Genomic DNA, 14,728 nt, shown 5'->3' with positions numbered 1-14,728 from the left:
TAAATACAGACATTTAATTTTATTTATTTGTATTGATCTTAGAGAGAGGAAGGGAGGGAAAGAGAGCGAGAGCGAGAGCAAGAGCGAGAGAGAGAGAAACATCTATTGGTTGCCTCCCACACATGCTCAACTGGGATTGAACCAGAAACCTGGGTATGTGCCCAGACAGGGAATCAAACCTGACACCTTGTGGTGTATGGGACGACACTCCAACCAACTGAGCCACACTGGCCAGGGAAAACTATTGACATTTTAAAGACAAAAATTCATTTTGTCACATATAAACGTACAAATATGTTAACAGGATCTTGTATGTATAGCTCTTTAAATGATATAATTTTTGTTTTTAATATGTTTTTATTGATTTTAGAGAGAGAGGAAGGAAGAGGGAGAGAGTAACATTGATAAAAGAGAAACATCCATTGGCTGCCTTCTGCATGCCCCCCACTGGGGATTGAGCCTGCAACCTGGGCATGTGCCCTGACCGGAATTGAACCAGGGACCTCTTGGTGCATGGAACAATGCTCAACCATCTGAGCCACACCTCTAGGGCTAGATGATACAGTTTTTACTAAATGGATAAAAGCTATTTTTAAATCTTACATCAACTTGGTGTGTAAATGTCATTTAAGTTGATAGTTTAGCAATTAAACCCCAGAGTATAAATTTGAATTTGCTTCTATTACTTACTTATGAACTTGGGCAAGTTACTCAATTTCACTGTCTCACATTCCTCTAAATAAAATGAGGATTATAAAAATATCTATCTCATAGGATTCTGGTGAGGATAAATTATTATACATGTAAAGAGTTTAGAACTATGTATGACTTTTGCTGTACAATAAACATTTTAAAGCTCAAATGAACAAGTAGTCACTTGTCACTAAGAATTGTCTGATACCAAAAAAATATCCCACCATTATAAAACAATTTGAATCATTTCTTGGAGGTTATTTTACTTGTACGTGACCCCTATAAACATTTATGTGTTACACATATGTGATATAAACAAATGATGGAGGTTGAAGACCTGTTGTATATAAAAGCAAAATGAAAGTAATAAAACAATTTAAAGATGCTTGTTAGGAAAAGTGTATGGTCTGACTGTTGAAAATGAAGCACTCACCTCTTCACTGACAAATTTCCACTCCTGCTTCAGCTCTTCACACCACATCTCCCATTCCTTCGCAGCCTCCAGCAGACGCAGCCATTTCTCCCACAGAGCCAACAGGGCTCGGAGCAAACCCAGGCCGTCATTCTCTGTGACTGCGGGTCTCAGGCGTCTGAGGACCCGTCGTAGTTTCATGAACTCTTCTTTAGCTGATGTAAGACTTGACACCAGGGCCTTAAGAAAGAAGAGAGATAGGAGGAATAGAATGTCTGAAAGTTATACACTTTTAAAAATCTTGAACAATAAATGATTTTATATCACCCACAAATATTTCATGACCTATTTTTCAGTCCTTTTGAAAGCCCATTGGAGACAGATGAGAATTACCTATGTATTATTGTATTGCGCGTGAATTTGAAACGATGGGGACAAATAATGACCCACAAACCAATTTTTTCCAAGAAAAAATGTGTTTTCAAAGGTAAATATCCTAAAAGTTCATTTTGTTATTACATCGTGTCATATATTACTAGTTAATTTGCATTATATGTACTGTATCAACCACCAAGGCTTTATTTCATTTTTTTTGTTTTTGTGTTTTTTTTGGGGGGGTGGATGTTAAGCACAGATAATTCAGAATGTTCTCATCCAAATCCAAATAACATAATGCCATAGATTTTAACAGATAAAAATAAGAAAAAACTAAAACTGCTTGGTAATTGAGTATAAGAAGTAACCAGAATTTAGCACTAATAACAGCTGCATTAAATTTTATGTCATCAATCCAATAATGTCCAGAAAAAGAATATGAAAGGTAAAGCTTATGAAAGAGTGATCAATAAGAACAGTATGCTAGTAGGGAGATGACTATCCTCTGAACCCAACTATTAATTACATCTCTCAGAACCATTGCTTCATTTTTCTCCTTGGCTTTTGGTTGGGAGAATTTTGAGCGTACAAGTCAGATTGAAGACGTCTGTGGATCATAACAGACCCAGCCACATTCCCTGCTGCCCCCACCAGCTTTCTGACATTTCTTACACCGGCCTTACCGGAGATTTGCAAGTACTATTACCTTGCTCTGTTCCAAGCGTTCTAAAGCTTCTTTGTAAGACACTGGCAATGGGGACATGGACTTCACAAGAACTGTTTCCATTTGGTTGAGATTAGTGCCAATTTTCTTTTTAACTTTTTCATAGCATTTGTAATTCTCGAGACACCTAGTGAGTTAGGGGGGAAAAAATTACTTGACTGTATGTAGACTTTTACAAACATTCTATTGCATGCACTCAATAGTAAATAAACAAATACAATAAAATATTTGTTATGGTTTCCTTTAGATAGTGTTTTTATAACTTTTCCCTATTGTCTAAATTATTTCTAATATGTACATGTTAATTGTAAAGAAACCTATATTTTATGTTCTTAAAGAATTACCTTTCGAAAGAAGTACCTACCTTTCTATTTCTGCTTGCTTTACTTTGACCGCCGCGCTCAGGGCTGAGTTCTTAGAAACTAAGTCCTGTAAAGCACATTGAAGTTGTAGCTTGGCTTCAGGGCTGGACACAGTCCCCAGTTTCTCGGTGAGGTCCTGGATGTCTGCTATTGTGGATTCTAATTCCTCCAGTTTGCAGTGAGGCATCGCCAGTGATTCTCCTGGATGATCCAGGTCTACTCTACGGGATGCAATGATGGCTTCGAGGGCGGTGATAATCCCCATTGCCCTGGTGACTGCCTCACCGTAGCATGTCAAGTTTTCATAAGCATCATTCAAGATATTCTGGCAAAAAGGGGATGAAATGCTGTAACAAAACTGTCAAACTTCTGGGATTTTTGTCATTCTTGAATTTTTGTGTTGTATTCATAATATACAACACTATATATATATATATTCATAATATATAACTCATAAGCATCTCATACTTTCAGTTGAACTAGTTGTTTAAAAATGTTTACATAAAGAAAAATTGCTGCCAGATGTGCTAAGGAAATCTAATCTAAATACAAAAATAAATTTTATGAATCATGTCTAATGATATATGTTCTTGCTCTAGAACTCTTATATGAGACATAAGTTAAACAATGGAACGTACTTAATGTATAAGAACCTTAATTAATACTTGTGAAAAAAAGATGAAAAAAAAATAAACAAAAACCCCAGACCTCTTATGTTTTTAAATTAATGGTTATGCCAACAAACTAGTTTTGAGCACATCACTTAATGTCTTCTCCCTGAAATAACAAATAGTTGAAGTAAATAACTTTATTTATTTTATTTTTTTGGTACATGCCCCTAGCGGGAACCGAACCCGGGACTCTCTGGTCTGCAGATGGACACTCCAACCACTGAGCCAAACTGGCCAGGGCATGAAGTAAATAACTTTAAAGGTCCCTTCCAGTCCAGCTCTAATCATACAGTATAATCATAATCATACATATGTACATTGCTTCTGGAAAGTGTATTAAAATCAAGTAGAGAAGGATGCAGAGAACAGATTTCTGGTTGTCAGAGGCAGAGATGGGAGTGGAGCTGAAATGAGGAAAGCAGGGGTCAAACGCTACAAACTTCCAGTTACAAAATAAGTTAAGTCTTGGGGATATTATAGCATGGCAACTATAGTGCATTGTACTGTATTACATATTTGAAGTTGCCAAGAGAATAGATCTTAAAATTTCTCATCACAAGACAAATATTTTGTAACTCAGTATGGTGACAGATGTTAACTAGACTTATTAATGATGATCATTTCACAATACGTACAAATACAGAATTAATATGTGTACACACCAAAGGAATATTATATGTCAATTATACCTCAATAAATAAATTAAGTAGGAAAGTACTCAATTTGCTCTACATTTGGTAAGTTCCAATTTAAAGAGCATGTTAGGGTTTATAATATGACTTTAAATTTTTAAAGAATTTGTATCTATCAAAGCATGCAAATATATTATCTAATAATTCACTGAATTAAAAAAGGGAGCTCAGTTCTGCATTCTGTAAATTTAATGTGACAATTCTGAAAACAGTAAAAAGCATTATATTAGCACAGTGTGTTCCAATGATACCCAAGATATCTACCCTATTAATGCAGGAAAGGAGAGAGTATGTAGGAGTCACTCTGTAACAGAAGCCAGCAAATTTTTCCTATAAAGGGTCAGACGAAGTATTTGAGGCTTTGCAGGCCATCTGGACTATCACAACTATTCAGTCCTTTTGTTGTAGCACAAAAGCAGCCACAGACAATCCGTAAGGGAATGGGGCAGGGCTGTAGCGTGCCAATAAAACTTGATTTACAATATCAGGCGCTATGGGCTGATTTGGCCCCTGGGCCTTAACTTGATGACCCACGCTCTAAAATCATATCTCAACTTGAATCCTGGTTTTGTTACTGTGGCAAGGCCCTGAGAAAATGGTTGTTTCTGAACTTTAATTTCCCGATTTTAAAATGGGGCTAATAATAACATCCACTTCACAGAGTTGCTATGATGATTAAAGGTAAAATGTTTAGTACATAATAAGTTCTAAGTAAATATTATTTTGTGTTCTTTTCTCTACACTATATTTCTCCCACTGTGCCCTATTAGCTCTAGAACACAAACAAAAAATTTTGTTCACCCTGGCTAGTTTGACTCAGTGGTTAGAAGTCAGTCCAAGGACTGAGGGGCCATTCCCAGTCAAGGTCATGTACCTGGGCTGCAGGTTTGATCCCTGGCCCTGGTAAGGGTCATAGGAGAGGCAACCAATGGATGTGTCCCTCTCATATTGATTTTTTTTCTCTCTTTCCCTCCCTCCCTTCCATTCTATCTTTTAAAAAAATCAATAAAAAAATATCCTCAGGTCCTCAAAAAACATATCCTTTAACAAAAACAACAGAGCTTTGCTTTGTGTAACAGAGGTTATTAGGGATACAGAAATAAAGGTGTCAAACTTGGTTTTTCCAAATGATAGGGCATTGTATTTAGATGTAGAATGAATCGGGATTATAAACTGGCTCTTAGCAATTTGTTCAAACGGCTATTTTCCTATGGAGAATTTCCCTGTAAAACCTGTACTATTTTGAGAAGTGCTGATATTAACTAGAGCTAAACATAAAATCATGAAACAAAAATAGATGCATCAACCACCTAATTTAAAAAAAAAAAAAAAACTTACTGCACGCAAATCAATACTTGCATTAAGCTGAATGTGAAACTCTTCAATGTCACGTAATTTTGTCTCCAAATCACTAGCTTCAGAAGAGATTTCCTCTTTTTGCTTCTCAATAACAGTTACAGCTTTAATGCTACACATTTCTGCCTGAACTTGTTCTTGAAACGCTTCACAAGTATCCATTTCATTTTGAATATGTTCAATTTTCAAATTGACAAGGAAAGGCTGCTGTAACTGAGATTTTATTTGGTTTAAAACATGTAAGGAATTTTCCAGTTTGTCCTGAAAACTCTTTTCATCCATCTCTTTTGGTTGGGATTCTAGCAGTATATTTTGGAGAACCTTATGTAACTTATCATTTTTTTCTGCATACAGTTTTATTTGCAGTATTTCTTTCTCTTTGAAGGAGTCATCAAAGGCCGTATTTTCATTTAATTTCTTTATTATCTCATGATATAAGCACATGGCTTTCTCGAGTTTCTGATTCAAAATTTGAGCATTGAGCAGACGGCTCTCTGGTGAAATATCAGGGCTTTTTAGTACTGGTTCGGCCCTTTTCTTAATTTGCAAATCCATCGCCCTCAATTTACTTAGTGATGCTTGATATTTGCCATATTCTGCCATAAATGTGTCCAAGTGCTTAATTTTTTCTTCAAGTTCTTTTTCTTTTTCAAATACTTGAGACTGTAACATGTCAAGTTGGGAACAATCCCAGCTGAGTCCCAGATAGTCAAACACTTCTTTGAGTTTCAATACCTGTCGGATGCTAGACTGAACACCACTGAGTCGCTCATGAAGACTATGAGACACCTCTTTAACATCCTGATTTATTTCTTGACTTAGTAGCAGTTCATTGTGTTGTATATTATCGAGCTCCTTCTGAAGCAAAGATGTTTGCTCATGAAATTCTCTGGACATTTTTATCTTGTGTTCTACTTCATTACATTTATTCTGAATGAATCTTTGTGTTCTATTGGCTCTAGTCTTCAGATTTTTCAACTGATTATCCAGAAATAATCTTTCGAACACACTTAGATCTTTACAGCTGTTTGTTAGTTCCTGAAGATGTGATGAGATTACACTCTCGATTTCTTGCAATTCCTTCTGAGACGTTGTCAGTGTGACACACTGATGTTCCAGTTCAGCTTCTGTGGAGGTTGCTTCCATTTTGGGAATTATCTGTATTTCATTTCCTTGAAGTGAAAGCTGAACCTTCCCTATTTCTGTAACAAATTTGCTTCTTTCTTCCAATTTAAATTCTAACAGCTGTGATCTTTGAGTTGATTTTAAAACAAGCATTTGGCATTGATCTTGTAAGTCCCGAAGGAGGTTATTTAATTCATCATGCTCGTGTGCGGTCAGGTTAGGAATATTCTCTGGGACCTCTTCCACCAGTGACTCTACCGCCCGCTGCTTGTCCAGGATGCCATCATGCATCACTTTGCATTTTCTGATCTGTGAAAGAATGTGGTCTGGTAGAAGGGAAATGGTAGGAACGAGCTCACCTAACAGATTCTTCACCCATAACATAGTCTCTTTCACCTTGTTCCTTATTTCACATTTCTTGATCTCATTTTCCACTTCTATGTTTAATGGCTCCGAAGCTTCCAGCTGTTTCTGCAAATTATTTATTGCATCTTCCAAAATCTTCTTTTCTCTTTCTCCCCAAATCCTCTTCATCTGAAGTTCAGCCTGCCCCTTTAAAACAGAAAATCTATGCTTAATAGCCTGGAGTTCAGTGGCCAAGGCAACCACGCCTTGGTTCCCTTCCCGTTCTTCCGGAGAGCCCAGCCTTAACCGGAGACGCTGCTGCTGCTGCTGCTGCAGAGAAATGGCCAGGTCTTGGATATTACTCATGAGGTATGTGAATTCCTCGTGTTCCATCATGTGCTGAGAATACTTCTTTTGAACCACTTGTTCTACTTGTTTCCACTCCTGTTCAAGTTGCTTGACCTGGCTTTCCAATAACTTCTTATCCATGTCATTCAGACAGTTTGATAAATCTTCCCATTCAATTTTCATCTTGCTTAAAGAATTTTTCTCTTTTTCTATTGATGCCAGTAATTTTTGAATTTTGACCACATAGGTTGCACTGTCCAGTGGTCCCCTAGAAAACAAAGAAAAATGGAGCTTGTTAATATTTATTATATATCAACTCGAGGTTTGACGTTATCAAATAGAAATTGTTTTGAATTCACAAAAGACAAGCTTAGACTGTCTATAAGTCACTCTGTCCTTAAAATAAAATCAGAATCTTGTTTACTATGACTTTCAATTAGTTTGTGACAAGGTAGAGAGCTCGTCTATAAAATGAGTATCATAAAAAATCAGTACCACAGGAAAAGAGCAAAGAGTGAAGGGGACAGCCCGGTGTGGCTCAGATGGTTGAGCACTGACCCATGCACTAAGAGGTCGCCAGTTCGATTCCTGGTCAGGGCACATGCCCTGGTTGTGGGCCAAATCCCCAGTGGGGGGCATGCTGGAGGCGGCCAGTAGATGTTCTCTCTCATCGATGTTTCTCGCTCTCTCTCCCTCTCCCTTCCTCTCTCTCTAAAAAAATAATAGAGAAGAAAGTTTTTTAAAAAGAGTGAAGGAGACAGTGTATGTAAAAGTACTCTGTAACCTGTAAAGTACTTGCACAAAGTACATACTAATAATGAAAAAATTGTTTCCACACTAAAACTATATCTAGAACCATTCACCGTCATTTTCAAAGCCCAAAGGAGTACATCTGTTTTAAAAGAAACCAGTACAATACATATATAAAATATGTTCCAATCAATGTAAACCAATTACGCTGATACTAAACAATTATATACGTAAATGTTTTCATCCCATAGTTTAGAATAAATTCTTGACAAAAAGAATACTGTATGCCACAGAACTTTAACATATTTTGCAGGTATTTATTGTATGAATTAGACGCTTAACAAATTAACTTACAAACTTAATGTAATTTAATTATATAATTAATATAACTAATATAAATTTTTTTTGCATGAAAGCAACAGAGCTTTCTTTAATGGCTTCCATATGGAATTAAGTTCCATACTGTAGTATTAAAATCATAACATCCGTTGTAGCATCAATTCGTAAAACCCTGGGCCTGTTCATGGTAATAGAGCCCATGTTTGAAATAAAATGAATGCAAGTCCTAAATTCTTACACTTACACTTTTAGACTTTCCTTTTCTGTTAACAAGGCTTTCAGCGAGGATGCAGCTGCAGCAAGGTGTTCCTGAAAATCTTCAAGGACACGGTATTGGCTTGCTTTCTTTTTCTTCAAAGTACTAAGTGACTGAAGCAGACGGTCCAAGCACTGCACTGACGCCCTTGCACGGTGGAGAGCCAAGGCACTTGCTTCTGCTTTGTTGAGAGACTCAGTTTGTTCCAGTGGTTCGATGGCTGCTTTCTTTGCTTGCAATTGTGTATATAATTCCTAAACACAAGTCAAAGACTTCAGTAAGTATACAATTTTCATTCATTAATTTTCTTTCCCATCCTCTTTCCTTCCAATAACGTACTCAATCCCAAGAAGATATTTTAAAGATTTCATTTACATACAAAGTTAAATCCTGACATTGAAAAGGTTTTTTCACTTGAATTATATTAAAATCTGGACTCGGTACCATTGGTTTAGCATTTAATAGCAATTAGATCAGCCTATTGTGTTAAAAGGTTCTACAATGTTGAAAGGAAGATTTATCTTATTTCTATTATTTACATACATTATCCCCTTTCCTGTCTTAGATACATGTTTACTATTATGTAAGCTTAGTTAAAATTATAGGAGTCATTTTAAAAAACATGGTGATACACTGCCCTATTAGATAAGTTTACATGGTTATAAGTACATAAACACAGCTATGTAAACAGAGCTGTAAAAACAAAGAAATGGTACCCTGTACTGTGATAATTAGAAAAATGAATGGAATTTGTCAGAATCAGAAAAATACTTATGACTAAGAAAGGAATGATAAGTCAGAATCTCTAAATTTTGTTACTGAATCAGTAAGTTTTTAGGAACTTTGTGAAACAGAAAGAACAATAATGTTCATTAAACTTTTCCACTTTTTAAATAGAAAGATTTATACAACTTACTGATTAGTACACAATTATATAGTTACCAAACTGATCATCAAGCAAAGGTTAAATGAGACTTTTCACTCTGTGAAAGCAAGTTTTTGGTAATTACAATACATTGTATTGCACTGGATAAATGATGCAATCATGCTGTTTTTCTTGTTTCCGTACCTCTATCTCTTTTAATTGTTCATTTCTTAACATAACATCTAATTCTAAAGGTTGATTTTGCAGCTCATTGACTCTCTGCTCATCTTCAGTGTTGTTTACGCTTTCTTGAACATCAAGAGAAAGTTGTTTTGACAAAAGCATTTTCACTGCTGAATTCTGAAAACATAAAAAAGATTAATTGTTGAATAGTCTACCTTCCAAATAAATAACTTTTATTTTTCTTGATGAAAGCAGTGCACTTTCTTCTGTTCAAATACTTTTTTAAAAAAGTATATCTGAACACTACCAAAGACCATTTTTATGCAATATTTAATGTCGATGTTGGTATCCCAAGAAAAATTAAACTTTTTTTGAGATAGTATAGGATCTAGCAATGCTCAATTATACACAGAGGTATAATCTATGTAGTCAAAAAAAGAAAACAGATATAGAAAAAGGAAAAGTTCCAAAGTTTATACTTAGTATTCAAAATGATGCGGAGGGCAGGGCAAATAATAGGCATTCAGTGTTACCTGTTGATAGTTTAAAATAATAAGTGGATAGAGAGAGGAAACACCAAGGTTTCATGATACTAAGAATGAATTAATTATGCCTTATATCAATTAGTAAGAATTTCTGCCTGAGTAAGGCAGAACGGGTTGTGTATAGAGTAAATGAATCTTTTCTGAGGGCTCTAAGAACTGGAGATTCTCAATAGGGTAGAGACAGCATCTGCACTCATTTATTCATTCTTTCAACCAATATTTCTGGAGCACTTACATGTACTCGGCACCATATGACAGTAATTGTAAAAATTTCCACAATTTTCCGAAGGTGTTAGTTTTTATTTTCCAGTTACTTTATAAATGAAATATCATTTAATTCTGCTATATACTTTCATGTCAGTAAAATCTTTGAGGTAGCTAGTTTATGAATAAAATGTGTCCACATCCCCAAACAAAGATGCATTTATTGTTTTAAAAATACTGTCCAGATAGTAATGTAATATGTTAACAATAGGGGCCTAGGTAAGGGATACATGGGAACTTTCTGTACTATCTTCGCAACATTTCTATCAGTGTGAAACTATTCTAAAATGAAAAGTTCATTTAAGTAAAACAGATACCATTTGGAGCTTCACCATTACTAACTGGTTAAAAAAAAAAAAAAATTCAGCTGACCAGTGTTACTTGTTTTGAAGTACGTAGTTGGCACTTGGCACAAGTCACTTCTTTAAAACAGCTTCAAGTGATTGAAATGATTTTGGAAATTTCCTCCAGTTCAACCATTCACTGTGGTTTACGGAGGGCGACGTCTCAGGGGGAAAGATCTGGGAAGACTGTGAGAGGAAAGGAGAGGTGCCCCACCACAGGCTTCATCGCTGACGGGGGCTTTTTCCCCACAAGCCACGGTATAAGGGGTGGACTCTGCCCTTTGCCACCTGATGGTTACTGTCACTTAAGAGAATCCCCGTACTGCACATGTGAGCAAAGAGCTAAAGGTCTAGACTCTCAGAAAACTTTACTTACTACTAATTATCTACTAGGAATTCACAGCCCTTGATCTCTCTTACCTGATGGATGAGTGATGAGAACTAGCAACATTTGTAACACATCATTTGTAATCTGCCCTTAGTGGTCAGAGAAAGCATCCTGAAAAACGTGACATTACTGCAAAACACCATTTGTTTACCAACACCAAACACCATCTTTCCACCTTGGAAGAAAACCCAACAGAATCCCTCAAACGAACATTTCAAATTTAAAAGGTAACATTCCTTTGCTCATGCCAGAGAGGTTGGAACACAGAGGCAAGATCGTGATTGGCTCCTGGAAAGATTCTTTCATAAGCAGTTATCCTTTGCTCCTCACCCATGGTTATATTTTATTTTGATTTTGTGGGCTTACTTGAAATATTTTATTTTAAATTATGAGCTATTTCAAACATACTTAAATGAAATACAACAGATACTCATTACCCATATTAAAAATATAATATAAAGCCCAATCCTCATCCGTTTATCATCTCTTCTCCCCCAGAATCACTAAAGTCCACACATACATGTTCATACTTTAATACACATCTTAGTATTTGTGTATTGTCTTATGTATTTTTAATTCATATAAAATTGGAATCACGTATCATTTTATAATGTGTCATTTTACCACTCAGCAGCATGTTTTGAGTTTTTATTTAAGTTGACATACATAAACCTGGTACAGCCCTTATAGCTTTGTGTACTGTTCTGCTTTTTGCATTAATGTGACTTATTTATTCGTCAGCCTACTGTGAACAATAACATTTTTCCAATATTTCCTATTATACATATTGTTGTAATAAACACCCTGTGAGGTCTTCTCGCACAAATGAGTGAGCTTCTTTAGGATATTTTCCTTGACCTAGTCACAGAATATGCTCCTTTTCATTATCAATACATACTAATTGATTTTTCTCCAAACTGAATTGAAGTTTTTATTCCCACTAGCATGGTAAAAGAATTTGTACTATCCCTAATTCTCTCCAATATTTGGTGCTAATAGACATTAATTTCTGCCAATATAATGGATGTGAAATTGATATCATTATTGTTTCAAAGGTATTTCCTGACTGCTAACAAGACTGAGCTATCTGTCATGTGCTCATTGGCCATATGGGTCTTACCTTCTGTGAATTACTTTTGCATCTCCACTGCCTACTTTGTATTGAGATACTTGTGATATTTTATGTCTTTAAACTTTGTACGAGGTATCTTTTGTTGAACAAAAGATAATGTTTTAATGCAGTCAAGTTAATCAATCTTTTCCTGTTTTGGCTTCTGCTCTTAAAGCTTGTTTAAGAAAGTTTCACACACCCTGAGATCACAAAAATATTTTTTATATTTTCTGGCAAAGGTTTTAAAGTTTTTCTCTTCACATTTAAGTTTTTCTGTAATATATTTTTAGGATGATGTTTCTGTGAAAATGTAAGTATTTTACCACATTCTAGAATGATGGTCCAGTTTAGCTGGCTATCAAAGTGTAAGTTGCTGACTATTTTTCTCCCAGTCCCATGAAGATGCTTTTGCATTGCCTTTTGGCTTTCGGTGTTGAGAAATCTGTTGGCAGCACAACTGTTCTTTCTTCTCTGGTTGCCTCTGAGATTCTACTTTCAGGCTTTGGTGATTTACTATTTAACTACAATGTAGTTATGCAATAATTTATGTTTATTTAGCCTGTTCAAATCTCTAATTCCTGAATCTGGGGATTCATATTTTCCCTCAATTCTGGAAAATTCCCAGCCTTATTTTTGCTCCATTCTCTCCTCCTATAACTCTTATCAAAATTGTGATAGACCATCTCAGTAAAGCCTCTGGGTCTCTTAAGAACTCTTTCCTATTCTCCATCTCTTTATGCTCTGTGTTGGCTTATGGGTAATTTTCTCCATCACATACTCTAGCCTCAAGCTGTGCCAAGTTTGCTGCTTAACCTGGCCATAGTAATATGAATTTCAATGACTAGTTTTTTACTTATTGAAATTTCATATAATTCTTTGCAAATCTTCCCTTTTTTCTCAAAGTAGTTTATTCTTTCTTTGTGATTTCAAATCCTTCTTTTATATCACTAATCTTTTAAAACATATTATTGTATAGTGTCTTCCTGACTGCTTCATTATCTCACTTTCTTAGTGTAGTAATTCCTCTCATTTGTAGTGATGAGAACTCTTCAATGTACCTGAGTGTTCCAATGTGCGTTATGAATTGATTGATTGATACGAATGCAGTTATCAGATTTTTTTTTTTTTTATTCCACTGTGGGAATTCCTTTGGCCTGATTGGTAAAAGTGACCCCTTTGTGTGGATTCCTGCTTGCTTCTTCCAAGTACCCCAAGGAGGAAGGGAGACAGATACATACATACATACATACATACTTGGACAGATTAATTTCATGTTAATTTCTTGACTTGAACTGCTCCACAATGCAAGTAGTATTATAGATTTAGACTCTAAAGATATTTGAGATATCGATTTGGTTTAGATTTCTCAAGACAGACCCTTTCTTCCCATCTGCTGTCAGAATAAGCTGATCCTGCCCTGGCCAGTTTTCTCAGTGGTTAGAGCGCCAGCCCGCGGACCAGAGAGACCTGGGTTTGGTTACCACTAAGGGCACATATCTTGGTTGCAGTTTGTTCCTGCCTCGGTTGGGGTCATGTGGGTGGCAGCCAGTCAATGTGTCTCTCTCACATTGATGTTTCTCTGTCTCTCTCTCTTCTTCCCTTTTTCCCTCCCACTCTGTCTGATAAATGCAAAAATGTCCTCGGGTGAAGATAAAAAAAAAAAAAAAAAAAGAATAAGCTAATCCTGGTCCTTTCTCTGGCTAGAGATGTTCTAGTCTACCTTCCCCCAGTGCAAGAGGTTTCCAAAAGGCGTCTACTGGAGGACCCATCCCAATGCAGGGCCTCTCATGAGCCCTTATCAACTCTAAGTTCTGGGACTCCTGATTCTTTCCCTTTTCAATGTTGCTGGAATGTCTCTTTAAAAAACAAAAACTATGATTAGCATAAATTTAAGACAAAATATAACTTTTAAACAGTGTAATAAGTGTACATATTGATCCTCTGAACAAAAACAGAACTTTCAAAGTTAATAATAAATGTACCATTCTGTCAAAAGCCTGGTTGAGTTACAATGCCAACTATGTTTACTTTTAAAAAAAATTTAAGCCCTGGCCAATATGCTCAGTGGTTAGAGCATTGGCCCACACACCAAAGGGTCATGGGTTCCTGGTCAAGGGCACGTATCTGAGATGCAGGTTTAAACCTTGTGTGTGGGAGGCAACCAATCAATGGCTTTCTCACATCGATGTTTCTCTATCCCTCTCTCTCTGTCTCTCCATCTCTCCCCACCCCACCCTGCCTCCCTTCCACTCTCTCTAAAAACCAATGGAAAAAATATCCTCAGGTAAGGATTAACAAAAAAATAATAACAAATAAATAAATATTTATTTTTTTCATCCACATATCTTTCCTTAGAGTTTGGCCTGTTTAGCAAAGAATGGGAGGTGAGCCCAGCCAGTGTGGCTCAGTGGATTGAGCATTGTCCCATGGACTGAGAAGTTCTGGTTTGATTCTTGGTCAGGGCATATGCCTGGGTTGCAGGATCAATCCCCAGGCATAAAGCACCTGATAGATGTTTCTCTCTTACATCAATGTTTCTCTCTCTCCCTTCCTTTCTCTCTAAAAAAAAAAAAAATCAAT

The 14,728-nt window shown here is 36.1% G+C and overlaps 1 protein-coding gene across 1 annotated transcript in view; it reads right to left on the bottom strand.

Moving 5' to 3' along the window:
- The window catches only part of SYNE2 (spectrin repeat containing nuclear envelope protein 2), a 288,966-nt gene that overhangs the window by 129,616 nt on the left and 144,622 nt on the right, over window positions 1–14,728 (bottom strand). Inside the window, exons 47-52 of the mRNA XM_036246314.1 lie at window positions 9,518–9,673; window positions 8,437–8,702; window positions 5,268–7,371; window positions 2,569–2,891; window positions 2,187–2,331; window positions 1,127–1,345 (exon numbers count right to left, since the gene is read on the bottom strand). Coding sequence (XP_036102207.1) covers window positions 1,127–1,345; window positions 2,187–2,331; window positions 2,569–2,891; window positions 5,268–7,371; window positions 8,437–8,702; window positions 9,518–9,673 — 3,213 coding nt within the window. The remainder of the gene's footprint in view (window positions 1–1,126; window positions 1,346–2,186; window positions 2,332–2,568; window positions 2,892–5,267; window positions 7,372–8,436; window positions 8,703–9,517; window positions 9,674–14,728) is intronic.

The sequence above is a fragment of the Molossus molossus genome, unplaced genomic scaffold (assembly GCF_014108415.1).
Source record: "Molossus molossus isolate mMolMol1 unplaced genomic scaffold, mMolMol1.p scaffold_m16_p_1, whole genome shotgun sequence".
In the NCBI taxonomy this organism is placed as follows: domain Eukaryota; kingdom Metazoa; phylum Chordata; class Mammalia; order Chiroptera; family Molossidae; genus Molossus; species Molossus molossus.
Note: the sequence above shows the minus strand (reverse complement) of the source record. Positions and strands in the feature narration are given on the sequence as shown.